This window comes from Castor canadensis, chromosome 18, assembly GCF_047511655.1.
Source record: "Castor canadensis chromosome 18, mCasCan1.hap1v2, whole genome shotgun sequence".
Taxonomy (NCBI): domain Eukaryota; kingdom Metazoa; phylum Chordata; class Mammalia; order Rodentia; family Castoridae; genus Castor; species Castor canadensis.
The window spans coordinates 10,955,802-10,978,778 of NC_133403.1; the positions used below are offsets into that span (position 1 = coordinate 10,955,802).

The following is a 22,977-nucleotide window of genomic DNA, read 5'->3' on the forward strand; positions in this document are numbered from 1 at the left end:
CTGGCATGCATGAGGCCCTGAGTTCAACTCCCAGCACCACCAAAGAAGAAGAAGAAGAAAAAAATACCTAACACAAAAAGGGCTGGTGGAGTGGCTCAAGGTGTAGATCCTGAGTTCAAACCCCAGTACCACAAAACATTAAAAAAAAAATACCTGTATAAGAAAACTTATGAAGGTTTGTTTTGGCTCACAGTTTTGGAGATTTCAGTTCATGATCTACTGGCCCTATTGCTGCACACCATGGCAGGAGAGAATGAGGGAAGAGGCTCACTTACCTCATGACTGGATGCAAAAGAGAGAGAAGGAGGTTGGGTTCCAAGACCCCCTTTGAGGGCACAGCCCCACTGATGGAAAAAAAAAAACTTCCACAAGGCTGCGTATCTTAAAGGTTCCACCACCTCCCAATAGTACCAAGGACTGGGGACCAAGCCTTTTGTATCTGGGCCTTGGGGGAACACATAAGAACCATAGAAGGTGTATTTATTCAATGAAATAATAATTATAGCCTCACATCTCAAAACAGATGAATCTCATGAAGCATAATGCTTAAAAGAGACTAGATATAAGAAAGCATCTACTCCACATTCCATCTATGGAAGGTACAATGACAAGCAAAACTACTCGATGCTATTTGAAATCAACATAGGATTGCTCAGGAGAGGTGGGAGAGGATGGTGACTGATGGAGAGCATGGTGGGTTTTAAGTGAAATTGATACTGGTCTACTGTTTGTCCTGAGTGGTGGTCACCTGGGCCTGGTCACTTTGGGTTAATTTGTGGAGCTGTACCCTTATCAGGTGTGTACTTTCTTGCATACAATTCATATTTTAAAGACTAGTTAGGCCAGGCATAGTGGCATGTACTTGTAACCCCAGCTGCAAGTGGGCTCAGGTGGGAGGATCTCTTGAACCCAGGAGTTTGAGACTCCATCTCAAAAAAAGAAAGAAAAGGAAAGAAAAGAAAGGAAAGAAAGAAAGAAAGAAAGAAAGAAAGAAAGAAAGAAAGAAGGAAAGAAAGAAAGAAAGAAAGAAAGAAGGAAAGAAAGAAAGAAGGAAAGAAGGAAGGAGAGAAAGAAAGAAAGAAGGAAAGGAAGAAAGGAAGGAAGGAAGGAAGGAAGGAAGGAAAGAAAGAAAGAAAGAAAGGAAGGAAGAAAGAAAGGAAGAAAGAAAGGAAGGAAGGAAGGAAGGAAGAAAGAAAGGAAGAAAGGAAGGAAGGAAGGAAGGAAGGAAGGAACTGGAGGTGTAGCTCGGTGGTAGAGGGCTTGCCTAGCGTGCTCAAGGCCTTGGGTTCAATCCATAGCACCATAAAAGGAAGGAAGAAAGGAAGGGAGGGAAGAAAAGGAAAGGGGGTATAGCTCAATGGTAAATCTTGTGGTCAGTGTGTGCAAGACCTGGGTTCCATTCCTAGCATTCCTCCCTCTTCTCCAAATTAAAAATGTCACATTTTATCAGTGAGGGTTCCATCAAACAAGTAGTTCCCAATATAATGTTGGAGCTTAAGATCTACCCGGCAGGGAGTTGGGGAGTGAAGATGGATATAAGGCGGGGTGGAGGACCCAGAGTAACTGAAATCCCAAGCACAGGCTGAAGACAACCAAAGATGGACTGAAACCCATATCCATTCTTTCCGCCATGAGTGAAAAGGGTTTCCTGAAGAAGCTGGGACCTGTCTGGCCCAGGAGTCCAGAGAAATGAAGGTCAACTCACGGGAGGGTGGACAGTGACAGGCCTGGCTCTGCCCACTGCAATGAGCTGATCCTGCCAATCAACAGCCATTAGCGTGTGCTCCAAAAATGACACTGCTTCATTTCCACACTCCAAGTCTTGCAGAATCTCTTGTGCCCCATCCTAACCAGAAACATGAAGGGACAGGAAATCCGTGAAATGTCACGGTGGCCTAGCCAAGTTGATGCAGGCCCCATAATGTTTTTCATTTATCTCTGGCAAAGAGAAAAAAATGTGAGTGCTCCCTATGACAGTGACTGTGCGGGGACCTAGGCTGTCTGGTGGGTTGGTGGTAAGTATCAAAGCGGGTCCAACTTGAGGAGGAAAATGGGTGTGCCAAATCTACAGGGTGGTCTTGAATCATGATCCTCCTAATTTCTTCTCCCAAGTAGGTAGGACTACAGGCTTAAGCCGCCCATGCCTGGTTTTTAGATTTGTTTTAATGTTGTTCACACAGTATTTATTTTCACTAATGTAAAATGGAAGACCCAAATTTCACACCTCTGCTTCTGGTATATCTTTACTTATTTTTGTTTTTTGAGAAACAGTCTTCCTATGTATCCCAGGCTGACCTCCAATTCATGATCCTCCTGCCTTCATCTCCTGAGTGCTGAGATTACAAGTGTGTACCACCATGCCTGTGTCTTTGGTGTATCTTTACAGGTACCCACTGCTGCAGCAAATACCCCCCAAAATGTATCATGGCTGAACCATAAACGAAGCTTATTTCCTGTTTCAGGAACACTGCATTTTGGTATTTGTGCAGGACCTTGCTCCGTGGTGGAGATCTATCAGTGAAACAGGTTGGCGTGACTACCAATGTCATCCTTGCAGTGTCAGGAGCAAAGGAAAGAGCCTGGGGGGGCTGTCAGTTGGAGGGTCTTATGGACACATGCCTCGCTAATCCTCTGCTCACCTCACCATTGGCTAGACAGAGTCACATGATCATCCCTGCTACAATGGAGACTGGGAAATGTAGTTTAGAAGCTAAGTCTGAGCAGTGAGCACTGCTGAGCTGCTAGCAGATACCTGCCCAACCTCATTTCCCTAACCGGTTTTCATCCTTAGACTCCTCTAGGAAACCCCCCATGATTTCACACTCCCTCAACATACTCAGGCTGCACGGGAGCCTGAGTTACTCAGTCACCCTGGGGTTTTCAGAGGGAAAGAGCCTGGCAGAAGGCAAGGTCCCATGTTCTCACATTGTGTCTGTACTTGGTCAGATCCTTCCTCTCCCTGGTCCCTATGTCTACCATTTCCAGCTGCACTCAGCTGATGGGAGGACCTAGAGGGAGGCTGGAGGGGAGAGAAGAGGGAGGTGGGTGCGTCCCTCTTCCTCAGCAGGTGTGGGGGGGGTCTGTGGGGGGACTGTTGACCTCTGACTGTGGCCAGGTTGACCTGGTGGGCCTGAATGCTTCCTGTTTCTATAGCATGGCTCCTATTTGATCCCCTGGATTACTATCTTCTTTACCCTGGCGGGTACTAGGGCCAAAGACCCTATTGGGTTCCAAGATTGGGATATTCTGTTATCCCAGTCTGCGGTGGGCCATCTGTCAATTCCCTGTTCTCTGTCCTGCAAGCCCTGGTGCTGCTGTTTGAGAGACCCCCTTCCCCAAGGCAGAGATCCACATGCTTCTGATGTCTCTAGAGGATCTGTGCCTTCTCTGGTACCTTTTGCCTTTGCACAGGCCCAGCTGCACCCTCTGTCTCCTCTGGGCCCCTGGGAAAGCCCCTGCCAGGTGGTGGGGCTTCCCGTCCTGGCCTGCCCCTGGCACTGGGAGTGTCTGATGTTTGGGGCCAGGGCCAGAGCCAGGGCACCCCTTCTTTTGCTGGGGAAGGGACGTATGAGGATAGCTCTAAGTCCCATCCTACAGGGAGATGGGTTGGAGGGGGAGAGACCAAGGTAGGCCATGCTTTACTCAAGATGAGTCTAAATGTCTTGACCTGGCAGAGGAGACTCTTAGGCTGGCTCCCCACTCCACCCCCATTGTTCCTCAGATATGACTTACAACTATCTGTGTCTTCCACTCAGCTTTTACTCAGGCCGTTCCTAGAACAATCTCTATTACCAACCAGAGCTCTGAGAATCTACCTCTTTTTTTTTTTTTTTTTTTGGTACTGGGGTTTGAACTCAGAGCCTTGCACTTGCTAGGCAGGCACTCTAACACTTGAGCAACTCTGCCAGGACTTTTTTTGTTTTGTTTTTGAGATAGGGTCTCACTATGTAGCCCAGGCTGGCCTCAAACTCCTGATCCTCCTGTCTCCACCTCTCAAGTGCTGGAATTACAGGCCTGAGCCACCATGCTTAGCACAACTTGCCTTTTTAAAGAGGCAGGCTTTTGCCATATTGCCCAGACTGGTCAAGAGATCCTCCTGCCTCCATCTCCTGAGTAGCTGGGTCCACATCATGTACCACTCACTGCACCTGCATTTTGACCCTGATTTGGGTATTGTCTGGGATACTTTCTACTGAATCCTCTGAGCTGTGAAGCTGCCCTGCCCTCCTGGGCTCCTACATGTCCAGGCCTTGGACAGGACACTAACCTTATTCACTGACAAGTGCCCAGCCTGGGTGTAGCTTGGCACAGGGATACCCTGGGGACTTAGGCAGAGGGAGGCTAGCCCTGCTTTACATCATCTGCAGAGAGGAAAGTACCAGCTCAGTGGCCAAGGGGCTGGCCCTCAAATCCCACCCTGCCCCAAGCCGCAAGTCCAGAGTAGTAAAAAAGCAAGGGTGTCGGGGCTGGGAAGACAGGACCCTCAGACACCATCCACATCCTCTAGTCTCCTGGGTGGCCCCCCACCCTCCATCCTCCAAACCCCTGGCTGCCAGCTGTTATATAGGCCCCATCATACACCTTCTCTGGGAAGCTGTCTACTCAGGACCTGCCCTGCCACTTGGATCTTCTGTTCCCAGCTAGGACCTTCTGCCAAGAGCAAGGCTGAGCGGATGGATGGGAGTCCTAGACTTACCACAGTCAGTGCCAGCTGGATAACTTGGGGTGACCTATGGCCTTCCCAGGTAAGGTTAGACAGATGGGTGAGCTATGCATGAACCTTGTCTGTGGTTATGGCCAAGCCTGCTGGCCCAGCAGTGGGGTTTAGGGTGGGGTCTTCTAACTGTCCTTCCTTCTCTGGAGCCTCCAGCACCCCGGCCTGCACTCATTGTTCCTGCCCTCTGCTGCCCTCATGTGGCCACTCCCAGCATCGCAGGCTGAGAGGCCTCAAGCAAAATTACCCAGGTTATCTGAGTTCCCAAACTCCAACCCCCACAATCGCCTACATCTGAGATCAAAGTTGCAAATCTAATCTTGCCTAGGCCCTACATGGTTCTCATTCAGTGAGCTCTCCACAAAGGAGGGCTTTGGGCCCTGCTTATCTTCTGGCTGTCTCCCAGTCTGTGCTTCTAGGACATTCCCTCCATACCTGGCCCCAGACGAGGGGCTGGTAAGGAGCTGCCCAAGTGGGCAGTGGTGGCATGAGGCGCCTGGCTCTGTGCCTAGCTTCTGGAAATTCCTGGGCTAAGGAACATGGGTCCTGGTCACCCAAGGACTTACACTGGGCCTTACCAGTAGCTGTGTCCAGCCAAGAAGCCCGATTGCAGGGCAGTGCTGGGACAGGACATGGTTGAGGGCCAAGGCCAGCTTGCTGTGGGGCAGGCAGCTCTTCTCAGGGAACACCAGGGTAGGGTGAAGAGGCAGACACCTAGTCTGGCCCCATGGGTTTTGCCAGGTAGGATCTGTCCCTTCCTATTTCCTGAGCCCCCAGTGTGACACCCCCTTTGTCCCTTCATGCCTACCCCATGAGGGGAGTCACTGTCCTTAATCCCATTTTATACATGAAGAGGGGGACAGGGAAGGACCTGTCCCGGGTAATCTGGGAGTGGATGAAGCAGACAGGACTCAAACCCTAGTGCTGTAGGTATGTAACCCCACATAACAACCATGGAACTCTCTAAAAGTAAGACATAGCACGAGCAGCAGGACACCAGGGAAGAGATACAATAAGCTTGTTTTCTCCTTGTTCAGGCAGGGAGGGGTGTCCCCAAATGATTCCAGAAGAGGTAGAAACTTAAGCTTGAAGTACACAGGGTAGTTTCTTCCCTGCTGGGGATCTTGCTCTCTGTTCAGGGTGCTTTGGCCTCTCCTTACCCTGGGGCCATCTTGGATCTCAGGCTGGGCCCATGATGCAGGAACCAAGGCAGCTCGGCATTGGGGGCCCATGGAAAGGTAGGTAGCAGGTCTCAGTTTATCAGGGCTCAGGACCACCGGCGTTCGGATTGAGGTATTAGAATTGGAGTGTCAGATGCAGGAGATTAGGGCTTGGGGCACAGACATTACAGTTCCAGGGTATGAAGTCTCCAGGCTGAGGAATCAGAGCCACAATATAGGATCAGAACGTGGAACATTGATGGCAGGGGATTTGGGAGTTAGAACATCTGCACTATGCCTCAGGTCAGAGATGACAGAATAGGTCTTCAGTCCATGGGTGTAAAAGGCTCAAGGTATCTAGTGTCCAGCTGAAGGGATGTGAGCATCACAGGACTGGGTGCATGCTATTTGGAGTCTAGGACTTTCTCTGTGGAGACTGAATCTCAACCCCCAGACGGTCCTGTGCTGCTGGCCAGGTGTGCTCCATCTCAGGGATATGAACTCTGTGTGTTCCTGCAACAGAGATGCAGTTTGGAGCCAGCCACAGTGGTCCCACCAGCTGCCCCAGGGACCCACAAGAGCTAAAGAAGGGGTAGAGATGGGGTCTGAGGGTGGAACCCTCAGCCTGGCTAGAATCTCACATGTTTCCCTTCCTGTATTGCAGCAGCATGTAGATGAGAGCGACCAGTGCCACCACTGCCAGGCCTCCGAAAATGATGCTTAGCAGCACCGTGTAGCTCCGTCCTGGTGAGGGGTAAGAGCAATGAGGATGGTCTAGGGTGTGCAGGCTTCCAGGGAGGGGAGGGTGCATAGGAAGGGCATCCTCACCTAACTGGCACTCCGGGGTGGGTGTGGACCAGTTGCCGTCAGCCTGGCAGGTGCTAGTCTCTGCCCCAGCCAAGCTATAGCCAGTGTTGCAGTGGAAGCGGATGGTGGAGCCCACCAGGTACTTGAGGCCCTCCTTGTACCCATTGGCAGGAGGAGACAGCCAGCCACAGGATACCACTGGGGTTGGGGCAGAGCATAGAGGACAGGCCTGAGCTGTTGGCCTTTGCATGCAGCTGGCCAGCCTGGGGTGCTCTCCTCCTTGCCCAGGCTACCCCTACTCCCACCCTCACCAGGCTGCAGGCTCTTCAGGCGATGCTGGTGCAGCTGGTGGGCAACCCGTGTGGCATTGCCCACGCTCAGGCTCCCAGTGGCTGCCACATCGAAGATGCAGAAAGGGTCATTCTCACACAGTTTGGTTGCCTCTTCTGCTTGGCTGGGACTGAGGGTGATCTCATTGGAGAAGATGGGCTTGAAGTTGGGGTCATGCTTGGGTTGGTATGTGAAGTTGTGGACCAAAAACCAGGAGTCGTATGCAAACAAGGAGGAGTCATTGTGCACGGCCCCTAGGAAGACAGTCCTGGGTTGGGCACAGCTCTAAGCAGTGGTTTAGGGTTTGGGGTCTCCCCTTGGAGCATAGATCCTGCCTGACACATTCCCCTCCTTGCTACACTCACTGTGCCCAGCATATGCCCTGGGGTCACTCACAGTCTGCCCCATACTGGAACAGCTGCTGGGCACTGGCATTCAGTGGCAAGACCTGTCCACTACGTAGGGTGAAGTCATCAGTGGGGTCATCATTGAGTGTCCCGAGGAGGCCATGGGTGTGGGTCAGGAACTTCTCAGGTAGCAGGACAGCCACACTCAGGAAAGGGCCCTGATTGCTGATCTCCAGGCCAGCCCCCGATGACAACATGATTGATGCCTTGTCCTCAGCGGCCACTGACAGGAACATACCTGACCACAAAGGTGGAGATGAGTCAAGGTTACTCTCTTGGTTCCTGTGTCCTTCCCTCACCCTTGATGAAACTCCAGAATGGAGTAGGGAACACCTGCAGATGAAGGGGAGGGTGTCCACAAGTCCAGCCTGCTTGACTATGACATTCTACCATCCTCAACCCACATTTGGCCCCAGACGGACCTGAGGTGCTTAGTCCCTATAGAGAATCCCTTTGCTGAGGCTACATGTGGGAGTCATTCCCCGATCGGCCTATAGCAGTCTTGCCTGACTCTGCCCTTCCTGGGAGTCCTTGGACACTCAGCCTCCCCACCCAACCCTCCGCCTTGGGAGCCATTTCATTTGTTCCTTTCCTTGTTGTACCACAGCTGCGGTGGCAAGGGGGTCTGAAGCTGGAGCTGCAGCTCCTGACTGCCACTTCTGAGCTGCGCCCTTAAACCTGCAGAGTCGGCTTCCTTGTAGCAGCTCTCGGGATGGAATGAGTGACCACATCATAGTTGTGGAGCCCTCCTGGCCAGTGGTGAGTACCATCATGATGGCCCATGGGCTCCTCTAAACCATAGAGAGGACCCATCCCATAGTTCCAGCCTTTCAGGGGTCTTAACAGACCTATGGGTGTGACACAGGCATATCCATGAGTGTGAAGATGTGAGAACAGACTTCATGCTGGGCCCATTTTCTCTTTGGCCTAGGATAGCTATGAGCTGGAGCACTGACTCATCCACCCAGTTGTGCTGGGCTGGCCCCCTCTCCCAACCCTGAAGTCTCCATCTTTGCATCTGAGACCCAGACAGATTCCCACCTCAGCCTCTAGCCAGGGCTGAGGAGAAACATGAAAGCCCCATGACCACCCTCAGCTCTTAGGCAGCCTGCTGACCTTTCCTGACCACACCACTCACCCTTCAAGTCCATCCAGTTCTGCTCGGTGAAGCTCAGCACCTCCTGATTCAGCAGCACCTCCAGGACCCCAGACTCTCCAGCCAGCCTCACCTCCACCACATCTGAGTTGCCCTCCTGGACAGCTACTGCAGTCAGCCCTGTGCCCCGGGCCTGTGTGCCTGGGGTGGTGGATGCAGAGTGGGGTCCTCTTGGCTCCCTGCCTCCCATCCTAGCTACCCAGCACCATTCAGAGCCTGCAGGGCTCTGGCCTCACCGTGTGTCATCATCTCAGGCTGGGCCCGCGCTTGTACCCTCAGGTCAGTCAGCGGTGCCTCCAGTAGCACATACTCTCCGCGACCATTGAAAGTGAAGTTGGTACCATCAAAGGTGACAAAATGGGGATCCCCAAAAGCAGAGGCTGGGACAAAAGTGGATGGTCAGTTGGCCTCCTTATACCCGGCCCTACCCAACCCTCCCACAGGCAGGTACCCAGGCAGGCACCCACCTAGGTGTGGGGGCCGGTAATTGCGGCAATCACTGGAGGGCCGTCGCCGCATATAGCGGGAGCACTCGGGTGCCCAGAGGCAGCAGTAATAGAAGCTGATGACATCATAGAGCCAATGGGACATGCCAGGCACACGGGGTGGTGTGCGGTATGGGGGCGCGCCCCAGTCATGGCCACGGTCTGGGGTGCTGCCACTGGTAGAGTCAGCAGTCAGGAGTTGTGTGCCATCTGCTGTGTAGCAGCACTGCTGGCCTGAGCCATACTGGGGACTGAAGGCAACAGCCGGTCAGGGCCACCATAGGCAGCCTGCCCCCAGTCCCCACTGTCTCTTCCCATTCCTGGTCCAGTGGCTCACCTGGCTTGCACGGAGCGCACACAGTGCACAGCCCCTGGGTGGTAGGTGCAAACACTGCCATGCTCGATGTCACAACCATAGTCCGTCTGCAGAGTAGCCAATAGCTGTCACCTGGGTTCTGCATCCCCTCCCTTCCTGGGAGCTGACCCTATGGGGGTGCTCATATCCCAATCCCATCTCCTGGGGGGCCTGTGTCGGCCTCAGTGGAGAAGACTGGCCCTTCATGTTCCCTCCCCTTATCTTGGACCCTAAAGGGTTCAGAGGCTTACAAAGAAGCGACCGGAGTCAGCCCGGGCCTGGGCCAGGGTGCAGGGACAGTCAGGCAGCTCCTTCAGGAAATCTGGCAGCTGGTCCTCTAGAGCCTCCCAGGCCAGGCACTGTGAGCGGGCCCAGGCAACAGAGTCTTCCCGGAAGTCATCGCCTAGGTGCCAGGCCAGGGCGTGATCATTGGTCCAAAGTGCCTGTACATCCCTGCAGCAGTGATGGTGCAGAAGTTAAGGGCTGTGAAAGCCATGCCACTCCCTCAGTTACCCCTGGCTTTGGATTTCCCCAACAAGCATAGTAGTCTGCAGGTGGACTGCCCCCAGCTACTCAGAGGCCCTTACTTCTGCCCTGCGTAGTTCTTGCTGTCAATGATCCGAAGTGCACCCACTTTCCATTTCTGGTAGTTGGGAAGTGCAGGTTTTGGAGTGAAGGTGAAAGAGCCAGAGTTTGGGATATTTGTGGCCAGTGGGTAGAGGTAGGACCACTCTGCTGTCCAGTTTTCTGAATATGGTATCCCTGAGGGAGAGAAGGCCTCGGTCAGCTCTAGGACTCCTCCAACAACCCGTGGGGCAGGAGAAGGGCTGGCCCTAGTCTTTGGCACTGAGCTGCTTGACAGATGGATAAAAAGGTGAATAGACACATAAGCAAAACCAGGTCCCTGTGGGATCTGTACTGCAGGCACTCCGGCTTGGATGACCACCACTTCTTTATACACACAGCCCTGGGCCATGCCAGGCTCATAGAAGACAGGGCAGTTAGCTTCTATCTCCAGCACAAGGAGGCCCAAGGCATCCAAACCTCCACTGGATGTGGGGCCCCAAACAGACAGGCATCTTTCACCTAGCTCTCTCCCTCACTCAGCTGATGGAAATTACTGCTGTTCCTCTCCCTTAGCTGCATGTTCCTTGCTCCTGACCCCCAATCCCTGCCTGGAATGCCCTTACTTCCTCCTCTGCCTAGAAACCCACCCCCCTCCCCCAACCTGAGATTCTCTCTCTCACTGCTGGGAGCCCAAAGTTCCTGATGCCTACATCAGTCCTCAGCTAGCCTTACCTGTCTCCTCATAGCCCCATAGCTCTATGGTGACAGCTGGCGTGGGAAGCATCGAGGTGTTCCAGGTGAGACTGAGGTTACCAGTGGTACCCGAGGTGCCATAATATTGCCAGTGGGTCTCGTTTACCAGCTGGCTCTTCTCCGATTCTGACACTTTGTTGGGATGTGCTGAGCAGGGGCAGGTGAAATGTGAGGGAAGGTCTTGGGGCCCAGGAGGTATAGGGGAGGAGTGCTTGGGGCTCTGAGGGTTGTGAGGACCTCCCAAGAAAAACCCACTGAAGGGGTTAGGTGGTAGTCTCTCTCAGACCCTGTCGGCAGAAAAGGACAAGGCCAGGAGAGGAAGGGGCCTGGCCTGGCCTGGCCTGTCCTAACAGGGTTGAGCAGCAGGCACTAGTTCATCTCTCTTGGGACCCCTGCAGCCCCGGCTCCTGTTGGGCCAGACTCCTTTCTGGATACCAGGGGTTGAGATAATGAGTTGAGGGAACTCCCATCCAGAGGACTGGTTCAACCAGGGTGGCAGGTAGGTAGACCAGGTCTCAGTGTGCATAGATTAGCACTGGGGAAAGTCCCTGTGGGCTTAGGTTGTAGGTGGAAACCAGGGCTCATGGAGGGTGGGGTCTGGGGCCTGCAGTCTGTACTGGTTTGGCCAGGTGAGGGCTCACCAGCTAGCCAGGTGCCTGTGAGATTGAAAGAGTGGCCGTTGTCCATCGAGATGGTGAAAGGGATGCGGCCACTCTCGTAGAGCAAAGGTGACACGCAGTGCACCTGCTTCAAGGAGTCCACATAACCAAGGGTCTGGATACTTTCCTTAAACCTGAGGGAGAAGAATAGAGGTGGCAAGGGAGGCTGGGCCAGATGAGCTGACCTTCTCAAAGTCCTGGACCCCCTGGCCTCAAGGAACAGGTCCAGCCAGGCAGGCCCTCCTGCCTGTCCTCGATCCCAAGGCTCCACCAAGCCAACCAGTTGGGGTTGGTAGACCCAGTGGGTCTGGGTCTCCTTCGTGCATGGGACTGGAGTGTGAAGGGCCTGATGATCCAGCCCCTCAGGTCTCCCACCTGCAGATCACGCCATTTGTGGAGCTGGACCATTCGATATGCTGTACCACAAAGTCCTTGCCACCCATCATGGAGCCCGAGGAGGGTGAAATCTCTAGACAGAAGTCCTGGAAGTCCAAGCAGCAGGTGCCAAGGCCCAAGCAGGTTGGGTGGCAGGAGCAGGGTCCAGTCTTGTTTCCACAGCGCAGGGAGCAGCTCTCCTGGGCACCTGGAGAGGAGAGCTCTGAGCACCTGGCTGGGTGTGTCCTGGGCCAGTCACCCTGTGTGTAGGGCCTGTCTCTATTTTCCCTGGAGTCTGTTATAAAAAAGCATTCCTAAGAGAATGCTGGCTTGGGACTTGCACTAGCCACCACGTGGACCCAGTGGAAAGTCACAGATCTCAGATAATTAGCAACAGATAATGGTTGGGTGGACTGTTTAGAATAGGGGAAAATGGCTGAGACGTCAACCTTGGGAGAGTCAGGAGTAGGTCCTTGGGCTGTACTGACACTAAGTCCTGTAGCTCACAGGGCAGGCATCCTCAGAGGGTCACTGTTGCCTGAGCCCCTGTCATGGGTCTGGGCAGCCTCTTTTGGCTCTCGAGGTATCTATGGACAATGTGCTATATGGGGGCCCCACATTCTAGACAAGGACCTCTCTTGCTTGCCTAGGCAGGGGTCTGAACACATGGCTGTTAAGAGTCCCATTCAAGACCTGGGCTGAGCCTGCCCTACCTCCTTTCCCAGAGGGAAACAGTTGAGCCCAGAGACCCCCACCCACCAAGGTCAGGGATGCTCCATTCATTTCAGCAGACAGGCGAGATATTTCCAGCAGGAAACCTGGGACTGAGGAGAGGATAGTCAAGAATGCACCACAGGGAGTTGTGGACATCAGATCCAAGCCTTATCCTGTGGGCTATGGGGGACCAGTATCAGGGGCATTATTTTCAGATTGGTCCCTCCAGAGCTGGAGGGTGGAGACTAGGGTGTGGCGCAAGAATTCAGGCTTGCAAATTCCATCTGGCCCTTCCCCATCCCCCAACTAAAAGAAGCCAGTCAAGGGCCAGGCCTGGGCCTGAGCCACCCCAGCCGCCCTTCACTAAATGCAATGGCTAGCATTCAAGAGTGGCAATAAATATTTATTGGCCAAGGATATGATGACTTCAAGGATGTGATGGGGTGTGGGGAAGAGGCTTTGAGATGCCAGTAAGTGAGATAAAAGTGGTAGGAGGGTAGTGACACTTTCCTGTAAGATAGATGGAAGATGGAATTAGGTGGGAAATTGTGGCTTGGTGACTCCTAGCTCAGCCTGGGGCCAGGGTCAAAGCTCTGGAATTCAAACCTTCTTTTTGATGTTTTTGGGTTCAGTCACATCCTGATGAGGACCGGCAATCCTGCCTAGGGTTGGGCAGGTGGCTGGGAGGCTCCCTATATGTGATTACGCCCTCCATTGGAGCTTGGGTTCAGGTCAATGTCTCTATTGCCTCCCTCCCAGCTCCAAGTGGGTGTAAAGTGGGATCAGCCCAGACCCCCTCATCCCTACTGAAGGCTCCTCAACCCTGGGAGCCTCAGAAATTCTTCACACCGCCCCCAGCACAGCCACAGATGGTCTGACAGATGGAAAGAGGCTGAGCTCAGGGTGGGTATCTGTTCCAGCCTGGCTGATAAGACAGATGGACAGATAAAGGGGACAGAAGGGCAGAGTGGGGGCATACCTGCAGTGGGCCAGAGTCCTGGACTGGTGGCTGTCATCAGTAGCAGCAGGACCCAGGGCAGGAAGGTCAGCTTCATGGTGTAGACTGTGTCTGCAGCCGGCAGGCAGTAGTGTGCTCTGAGGCGGCAGACAGAACTCACTCACTTCCCACTGGGCTGGCCCCGCCCGACAGCTCCACACTGTGTAGCACCGCCCCACACCACCCCTCCTCATTCGGTCCCCTCTCAAAGTCCATAGGTGCCTGTGTGGACCAGGAACCAACGGGGAGCCCAACCTGCTCTGTTAGCACATTCCTGTCCCGACTGCAAGGAACACGGGGGAGGGGGCTGAACCCTCGGACCCAGTGGGAGAGCTAGGAGGCTGGAGCCTCCAGTTACAGGACCTTTGACATAAGATGAGCAGTATGTCCAGAGGCTGCAGCTCCAACTGGGTTCCAGCCCAGACTAGCAAGCAGGGCGGAGCTTCTGCAGGAGATGGGATGCTGTAGGGTGGATGAGGCGGGGCTGTCACTGAAATGGGCAGGATTCCAGACCCAGTGTCCTCCGGACAGATCTCATATTCTCACCCCTCAGCTTCCTGAAGGGAGGAGGTGCTGCTAATCCCTCCTCACAGCCTGGCAGGTGAGAGAGCAAACAGATTCATGCCAGGGCCTATGTGTAGTGTGGATGATCTCAGAGGGCCAGAGCTGCCAGGTTAGATACTGGCTGAGCTCTGGGACAGAGGTGGCACTGAGGGGACAGCTGTGCAAGGGGTGCCCAGGCCCGGCTGCAGCAACAGGCCCATACACAAGATTTCTGAAAGCCTCCACCCAGGGCAGGGGACCCCAGAGACAAGGCCCGCGCAGCCACACTTGCCCCTGTGCAGTCACTCAGGGAGTTTGCACAATCTCTTCAGAGTTTCCCTCCCTAATCCTCATGCGGATGAGGAAACTGAAGCCAAGCAGGTGTTAAGGTAGGCCCTTAACCACCACCCCCACCCTCCCCACCAAACCTGGGTCAGCCATGACGGTCCCAGGCCTGGGACTCACTTAGGGCCTGTGGTCACTTGAGCTGGATATCAAGACAGGCAGGTGGTCCCCTCTCGGTTGCAGTTTCTCAAGATGTCCAAAGAAGACATATTTGCCAACCTCACAGGGAGCTGAAGCTGGTAGGTTAGGGGAAGAACATGAGCTGAGGTCATCTGGGCCTCAGATCCTGGGGCCCAGCCAGCCCATTTTGTCCCTGTCCCCTTTCTTGCCTAGGTGTGGCTGCCTGGAACCAGCTGGGATTGGTGGCCACTTGCAGGGCTCCTGTGGGTCCAGATATAAAGAGGCTGGCTCCTACCAAGTGTCAAAGGAAGTCTGTAGCAGGGGAGTCAGAACTGGGGCCCTCTACCAGAACTGCTCCAGGTATGGCCCCTTACTCTAACTGCACCCCACAAAAGCATTTGGTGAGATCTTCACCTTCCAGATGGGAGAGAGTCTCTTACAAAGCTGTTGGGCACCCAGGCACCCCTGTGGGTAGGTGTCCTGAGTGTGGACACTGAGGTCTCATGTCAGGGCTGGTCCTGGGACGCATCCCAGGCCCAGGACTGAGAATGCTTCCAATTATAGGGTAGGGGGTGGGGGTGTTGGATGAATCACTGCTGGCAATGATCGCTTGGCTTTTCAGATGATGGGTCCAGCCATGATCCATTCTGGGCCACCATGCTTCTGGTTCCAAATTGCCTGGGCTGGGGACCCAGGGTAGTGCTCAGCCCATGGGAGACACAGGACAGAAAGGAGGTGCCCCATCTCCATCGTGGCCCAGTGCTTAGGGGCAGATTGCCCTCGAGGTGCTGGGGGTGACAGTTGTGAAGGGCAGGTATTTGTGCCTGGAACCTGAGTATACCCAAAACAGATGGGTCTGGAACCTGGGAGGACAGTGCCATATTATGGGCTTGTTTAATGCTTTGTTGTGGTCCTGAAACTTGAATTAAATTTTTAGCTAGGCCTGGTGGTACACATCAGTAATCCCAGCTACTTCAGAAGCTGAGGCAGAAGGATGGTGAGTTCAAGGTCAGCCTGGGGTATATAGTGAAACCCTATCTCAAAAAAAAAAAAAAAGAAAAAATACTAATTTTTTGATCAAGGTGGGTCTTCCATGTGTCTCGTACTGGGCCCTACAACTTATGTAGCTGGTCCCATGTGAGTGGGTGGAATGTGAAGGGAGATAGGTCCCCACTTCCTTACATCCTCTCCCCACAGTGCCCACTGCCAGCTCCTCAGCTGTGGCTGGGCCCTGCCTTCCTATGTTCTCCCATCCACTGTACTCCCCATTGAGCTCTGGGGATCCCCCTGGCACCCTTCCAGGACCAGCTACAGACTCACCCAAAGGGGTCTGTCCTGCCCCCCTCCCCCCACCTAGCCTTCCCTAGGGGATGAGCAAAGAGGCAAAGACCATCATTCCATCTTTATTAGAAAAGAAACCAAAAAAAAAAAAAAAAGGGTGTGGGGCGAGCCTGGCCCTAGATAACCCCTCCACTGGGACCTAGCAGAGCCTGGCTCGTCCTGGCACCATAGTATGGACGTGAAGTTGGATGCGCTGGTGTGGGCACATTTACAAAGTTAACATTTCATAGAAAAGGATGCCAGTCCTGCAGTGCAGATTGTGACCAATTCAGCCTCATGTAGTTAAGCTGGGCCTCCTCCTCCTCTGGACTCCCACACTGAAGAGGCAGCTGGGTAGGCTCCTGGAAGGCTGCATGGGAAATGGTACCCTATGTGGGCCTTTGGCCTTGCCCAGTCTCTGGGCCAAAGGGGCATTCCAGGCCTGGGTGGCCCTTCCGGGCGTGGCTATGGGGCTCCAGGTATTCCCCCTCAGATGTCCATGTAGTCGTCATCCTCATCCGTTTCACTCTCTAGTGAGGACTCCTGGCTGGATGTCTCCAGGACCTCTAGGGCCGGCTGGCACAGGCTCTCCTTCCTCACATTGGCGGCTGACTGGGCAGACAGGATTGCTGACTGCAGACAGGGCAGGGCACTGGTCAGGGGCTCCTGGCTCTGCCCCAGGCCTCTTGACTTTAACTCAAACCCTCATCCAGGCCCCCCAGTAGACTGAGTCCCTGCCCCAGGCCCCCAGTAAACTAGCCCCCCACTTTAGGCTCCCCATAATCAGGCCCTCCAGCCAGGCTCCCTGTGACTTGTACCCCTGCCCATTACCCATGGTCACCTTCAGTTTCTGCTTGGTCTCCTCCGAGATGCTGCCTTTGGGGGAGAGCAGGGTCGGGGTGGGCGGTGTGACGGTGATCTCAGGGGGGAACTTGGTGGTGGTCGAGGGGATCACCAACTTTGGCATGCTGGGCAGGAGGCGGGACTTGGCCCGGCTGGGCTCGGCCTTGCCTGGGTGGCCCTCGGGTGGCTGGGCACTCCCACTGCTGGGGACCTTGGAGCTGGTGGCTGTTGGGGGAGACTTTAGAGACTGAGCTTTGCTTGCAGATTCCTGAGCCTGCTTGTCCCTTCCCTGCTCTGGACTCAGTTTCTCCTCTGGAAGACAGAGGCACCCAAAGTGCCCTCTCCTTGCTGGCTCCAGGCCTGCATGATATTTTGCTTGTGCTGCCTGTCAGGCCCCTAGGCCTCCATCTTGGGCAACTGCTCAGCTCAGGCCTGCAAAGACTCAACTCTGATGCTGGGGTTGTGTCCCCCACCCAGAAGCACTGTGGACTCTGAGAGCCCAGGGAGGGTGTGGCACACAGGGAGCTTCCCCAAGTCTTCTCAGTGATTCTGGGACTCACTTCCCCAGGCATTATGCTTACATGAACAGTTGTAGCCCCTAAACCATTCCAGGACACATGTCCTGTTGGTGTCCACACTACAGGGAGGACACTGAAGGCCAGAGTTAGTCACTCAGCCAGGCATGTCATTGTGCCAGCCCCAGTGTGTGTACTTTCCCTTCACTGAGGGGCTGCATTTGCCTGGAGCCTAGAGGCAGCTGGGGAGGTTGCTGGCTGCAGCTCTGGACTTGGCAGCCTCCAGGGAGCTGTGTCAGCTGGGAGCAATCTGGCTGTCCTGGCAGGGTTCCACATTCCTCTACAGCCCCATGGCTTTAAAAGGAGCGGGACTTACTCAGAACCCAAGCCTTGTCCCTGTTGGCTGGCGCCAGGTCCTGCCATCCTGAATGGTCTGTGGGAGGCCCAGCCAGGAGGAGTTCCCAAGGGGCCTGGCTGTGTAGGGTGGCTGATGAGAACAGTCTGGACAGAGGCTGGGACTGGGCTTTGTCTCAGCTGCCCATGGGGATGCCTCAGTGACTGGGTCCAAGCTCTTCCCTGTACATGGCTGGTCCTCTCCTGGCCTCCTATCCCATCTGAGCTCTACAGTGGGATGACAGCCACGAGCAAGACACCTGCCCTCACTAGGACCCATCTGTGAAGCCAGGGGTGAAATAAGAGGCTCTGGGGGCCCTGATAGTGGTCCATACCAGACTCCAGCCTAAGTTCTTCCTTTATTCTCCTGCCCACCCTGCATTGCCCTACCTTTCCTCCCTATATCACCTCCACTGGGCCTCCCCTCCTTGGTGGTAGGAAAGCCTATCATGGCTGCCAGCTGTGAGGCAGCCTGGAACCAGTGCTGGCTGCTTCCAGCTGGCCTTACCTTGGCTGCAGGTGGGCTCGGTGCCTGACTGGGCGGCAGCCTCCACTGGCCAGCAGTGAGGCTCTGCTGGGGAGCCTGTGGGGGCCATCTTCACCTGTTGATTGTGCTGTGGCTCCTGAGGTGGGCAGCTGGTGCCCTCTGCCACTTCTGCCAGCTCTTCTCCCTCTGTGGGAACACAGATCAGCTGTAGGTGACATACTTACCCAGTCAGGGCAGGGCCACCTCATGGGCATGTATGCATCTATGCCAGGCCCTGGGACACCTGGCAAGGAATGTGGGAATGTGGGGACCTGGTCTGAGGTGGTTTTACATATCCATGGAAGTGGCCTGGGAACTCTTCTGGGAGAGTTGCAGGCAAGGGATGAGCTGGTAATTTCAGGAGATCTCTCATCTCCCAGGTGGATTCTCCCATGCTGGACAGCTGTATGCTTGACATAGTGGGGACACGGCTGTGAGAGGTGAACTCGTGTATGTGGGTAGGTGTATGTGTGGGCATGGCTCTTTCTGGCTCATGGAAGTGGCAACTATATTGGGGGTCAGGACCAGAACTAACACCATCCAATTAAGACCAAGTAGACAGAGCATACAGTAGCATCATGCTCACGCCAACCCCCTCTCCCGCCCAATGGGCCAAAAGATTCCTTCCCTGGCATGAGGCAGAGGCCAAATGGGTCTGAGGGGCAAAGGCTGCACTTACTGCTGCTACCCAGGCCCTTACTTAGCATCAGTGTTGCAGACACATAGGCCTTCCCAGGTCCTGCCGCCTGCTTCCTCATTGCTCCAGCTCCCAGGTTGTTCCCTTCTTCCTGCTCACTCAAGCCTACAGTTTTTCACCATACTGCCTGTCCAGCCCCTACCTACCAACTCAGGCTTCTGTCAGGAATGCTTGCACTCCCTACCTCCTCAGTAGGGAAAACTGGCCAGCAAGAGGGGACAGCTTATAAGACAAAGGTTGGCATGGCATGCAGTCTGTCAGGCCACTGAGCTACCCTGTTCTGGTCTCCACATAGCTGCTTCAGGGTCTGGAGGTTTTTTTTTTTTTTTTTTTTTGAGACTGGATCTCTATGTGGTCCAGGTTGACCTTGACCTTCTCAAGTGATCCTCCCACTTCAGCCTTCACAGTAGTTGGGAACACAGGTGAGCTACCACACCCAGCTTGGGAAGGCCCTCTAGGTAGATCCTGGGCCACTCCTTCTTTTGTTCTCAAGGTCTGTCAATCCAGATCACAGTCCAACACAATGGCTGGCAGTGGGAAGCACCTCTAAAGACTTCTCCTGCAGAGCTCCCAGACCACCTTCACCTACAGGACAGGGTGTTGTCCACACACCCACCAAACTGGTCCTCGCTGGGCCCTGGCCCAAGGTCATACCCTTCCACAGGGGACAACAGCTCACCTGCCCTGGCAGGACACTTCCCTTAAGCAGCTGCTCCCTGGGGGTGGAGATGGGACTGCACTCAGGTGAGGGAGGACAGACGCCTGGCTTCCCTGCTGACAGGAATCTACTGGACTGACTGTAGTGAGATTGGACCAGACACACCCTGGACAGAACCTAGAGTCCCCAAAATGGGTGAAAGGTGCCCTCGGGGTGACCAGTATCAGGGCAGCTTGCTCCTGTGCTCCAAGAGTAGTGCCAGGGGCTGTCCACCTTTCCTAGCTCTTTCTGGCTTGGGGGGGGCACCAGGAGGAGGAAGGAGAGCCTTTGGTGGTATCTAGTAGAGACTCAGAATCCTAGGACAGTACTCCTTGGGCCAGGTAGACTCCTCCCTTTACCAGGGCTACCAGAGCCATCTAGGCAAGGGCGCCTACTGGGGGCCAAGCCTACAGAAAAGGGCTGTTTGGAGCCTTGGCCTCTGGGTGGGAAGCAGGTAGTCGGGCAGAGCTCCTGTGCCATGAAGACAACTCTCCTCTCCCCCTGACAGCCTGGCACCAGGTCTGTGCTGGCTGATTCAAGACTCATGCCTAGCTCAAACTATCCTAGAATCTTAGGACCCACTTGAGGCTGGCAAGCCAGTCCCCCTAATCCTGTGGCCCTAGGGTCTCAAAGAAAGAGACCTTCCCTCATTTGGGCAGTACTGTCCCAGCAGCTGGAGAATCAGTTCTAGGGATCTGCATAAAATGAGATCCTGGCCTGGGGTGGGACATCCACAAAAAAGAAGATAGTCATGGGCCCAGAGGAAACTGAACAGCACAGCAATGGGTGTGCATGGGTCCCCTTAAGGAGATAGGAGGCGTGAGCACTGGCTGAGCCTGAGCTCCTGGGAGTGCATATGCTGCATGGGGCCATGGTCTGGGCAGCACAGTTTAGGTGAGTTCCTCACTGGGGCTTGGGGTTGTGCAGGCCATAGCAGGCAGGATAGGCTAGAGCTGGATGCTCCCAGCTGCCTCTTCCGTGAAAGTAAGGGGCAGCTTGGAGGGGAGGCAGGGCAGCTTGCCTTTGGCATAACATTCATCAGGGCCTCCTCTGTTCTCTTAGTTCTCTCACTTTGGGAGGGTGTCCTGGGGGAAATTTGTCCTCAAGTCTGAGCCAGATGGTCCAGGCATTGCTCAGCCCCAACTTCATGGTATCATGCTAGCTTTGGCTCCAGGTCCATATGCCCTCTGGTCACTCTCTAGTCACAGGGTGTTTTTGCAAGTAGTACCCACCATCACCAGAAGTAGCAAACCCTGACCACACTGCCATACTACTCTGTCATGCCTGGGGAGTCTGGACCCTGCTGAGAGCCAGCACCTTCTCACTAAGGGTGTTCCTCATTCTAGAGGTTGTAGAATATGGGCTTGGGAGAATGGACCTGTCTCAGCCAGGCCTTGACCACCAGAAAGATCCGAGAACCACTAGGGACACTCACCCCAGCAGGGTCAGACAAACACCATATACTTATGGATCAAACAGCAGTCCTGAGGTGGGCAGGTGTGGTAGTGGAAGGTGGGCTGGTCAAGAGAGTGGGCAGGTGCCAGGTCCTCAGCAGAAGGTCCCTTTTCCAGGCTTTCAGGGGCACACATTCTCAGTCAAGGCTGTCAACCACCCATGCTTATTTGTGTTTCATTCTGGTAAAGGACACTTAATCTAGTTTTAAGGAAATAGGAAAGGATCATCTCTGATGAATGTACACTTAGAAACATACTCTTCCTCTGATCCAACAGTTAGAAGAGAAAAGGATGTGAATTGTGGGGTTCTGGCCTGCTCAAGGGACAGGCAGGTGAAGGTGAAAGGAATAAAGGAAGCCAGTCTCTAGGTGGCCCTGCTGCAGCATCCTGGTACCCACCTCAAGGGATATCCCATCCCTCTATAGCAGGGTTGGTATGTGGCCAGTGATGACGGTCAGCCCTTCTGAAATTAGGTTACCAGATGTGGCTTCCTTCATGCTCACTATGACTCTAGCTCATCGTGACATGGAGACACTTGGTTCCACAAGGGAGGAACTGAGGCCTCTAGGCAACAGCCAGTGAAGATCTGAGGCTGCCAATCACTCTTGAGAGAGCTGAGATGACCAGATGACAGCTTGAATGCAACTGCACAAGAGACCTTGAGCTAGGACTCTCCTCCATCCCACACTAAATCACTCCTGGATTCCCAATTCTCAGACACTACAAGATGATGGGAGCACAGGAAAGGCAGAGGGCAGGACAACCTGAGGTAAGAAGGAAAAAGCTGAGTGTTTGTGGGAGTGACTTACTAATTTACTCAGACTGTGGACTCACCTTATCACTATGTTTTGAATTCACCACCACTACCAAACCCATACCACAGCTATGTATTTTTTGACTTTCTATTTTTTGAGACAGGGTCTTGCTATGTAGCACTGGCTGGCCTCAAACTCTAAATCCTCCTGTTTCCCACATCCTAAGCGCAAGGATTGTAAGTTGTGTACCACCATGTCCAACAAAGGTATTCTTATCTGACAAGTGTTGCTCTAAATTCTGTAGTGCTATTAACCTCCTTTTATACCTTCTATATAGGAAACTGAGGCAGAGAGAGGAAAAAAGACCACTCAGGTCATATTGTGGTGGAGCCACCAGTTACAATTCATTTCTTTTTGGAGGTACTGAGGTTTGAACTCAGAGCTTTACACTTACTAGGCAGGCTTTCTACCACTTGAACCACTCTGCCAGCCCTTTTATGTGTTGGGTATTTTTGAGATAGGGTCTCGTGAACTATTTGCCAGGACTGGCTTCGAGCTGTGATCCTCCTGATCTCTGCCTCCCAGATAGGTAGGATTATAGGTGTGAGTCACTAGCACATGGCTTCCTCCCCACTCCTTTTAGGTGCTGGGGATGGAACCCAGGGCCTCAAGCATGAGAACTGAGCCACACCTCTAGTGCTTCACCTGGTCTTTGTTTTGTGAGCTTCAGGAACAAACGGTTCTTCCTCTGGAAATAAATGGTAATGGCAATCGTGCAATTGTGACTGATTGGGCTAAAGGGTCCCTACCCTTTCATGTTCCTCAAAGGAAACTGGGGATAGCACATGATGAAAACACCAGCCCCTGTCTCTGAGACATGGGAAATGGCTGAGATGAAGGGACCCCCAACCTCCACCTCCACTCAGGTAGCACAGCCTGTGTGGTAGACAGTTGTCCTGGAGCTCTCACTCTGCCTTCCTGTTTGGTACTCCTGCCAGGAGTGACTGTCCTATCATTCAGATGGATAAAGGTCCCATGGCTAAAAGCAATTGTCCTGGATGTGACCCCCAACCAGACTATGACTGGACCGGTGAGCCTTTGGGGATGACTCTGTTGTGTGCAGGCAGGTACCTAGATGTGGGCCAGTGAGGGGCCTGTGGAAGGCACAGACTGGGTCCCTGAAACATGGTGGGAGAAGCAGGGGGAAGAGTTTGAAATGGAGGCTCAGGGAGGTTGATCCATCCCTGATGGCACCTAGGGACAAAGGGAACTCACTGTCCAGACTGGTCT

At 53.9% G+C, this 22,977-nt stretch overlaps 2 protein-coding genes across 11 annotated transcripts in view; both read right to left on the reverse strand.

The window, feature by feature from the left end:
- Positions 1 to 5,715: 5,715 nt before the first annotated feature.
- On the reverse strand, positions 5,716 to 14,622 carry Susd2 (sushi domain containing 2). Of its 2 annotated transcripts, XM_020169895.2 has the most exons (17): positions 14,488 to 14,620; positions 13,735 to 14,073; positions 13,462 to 13,577; positions 11,769 to 11,976; positions 11,376 to 11,527; positions 10,714 to 10,881; positions 10,002 to 10,176; positions 9,666 to 9,867; positions 9,397 to 9,482; positions 9,042 to 9,310; positions 8,811 to 8,954; positions 8,557 to 8,715; positions 7,408 to 7,656; positions 6,993 to 7,265; positions 6,703 to 6,879; positions 6,516 to 6,618; positions 5,716 to 6,387 (listed from the first exon to the last, which is right to left on the reverse strand). In XM_020169895.2, the coding sequence occupies exons 3-17, from the start codon at positions 13,535 to 13,537 to the stop codon at positions 6,363 to 6,365; spliced, it is 2,466 nt and encodes an 821-aa protein (XP_020025484.1). In that variant the 5' UTR covers positions 13,538 to 13,577; positions 13,735 to 14,073; positions 14,488 to 14,620; the 3' UTR covers positions 5,716 to 6,362. The 2 variants fall into 2 exon arrangements, with proteins under 2 accessions (XP_020025484.1, XP_073916912.1); XM_074060811.1 differs by lacking the exon at positions 8,557 to 8,715 and having other exon boundaries at positions 13,462 to 14,073; positions 14,488 to 14,622.
- Positions 14,623 to 15,858: 1,236 nt separating this feature from the next.
- Cabin1 (calcineurin binding protein 1) overlaps positions 15,859 to 22,977 on the reverse strand; it is a 143,242-nt gene continuing 136,123 nt past the window's right edge. For 4 of the 9 annotated variants that reach the window (XM_020169887.2, XM_074060806.1, XM_074060805.1 and 1 more), the window contains exons 35-37: positions 18,067 to 18,231; positions 16,649 to 16,875; positions 15,861 to 16,440 (exon numbers count right to left, since the gene is read on the reverse strand). In XM_020169887.2, coding sequence (XP_020025476.1) covers positions 16,297 to 16,440; positions 16,649 to 16,875; positions 18,067 to 18,231 — 536 coding nt within the window. In that variant the 3' untranslated portion in view covers positions 15,861 to 16,296. Of the gene's footprint in view, positions 16,441 to 16,648; positions 16,889 to 18,066; positions 18,232 to 22,977 lie in introns of all 9 variants that reach the window. The other 5 variants (XM_074060808.1, XM_074060809.1, XM_074060810.1 and 2 more) reach the window with 3 other exon arrangements.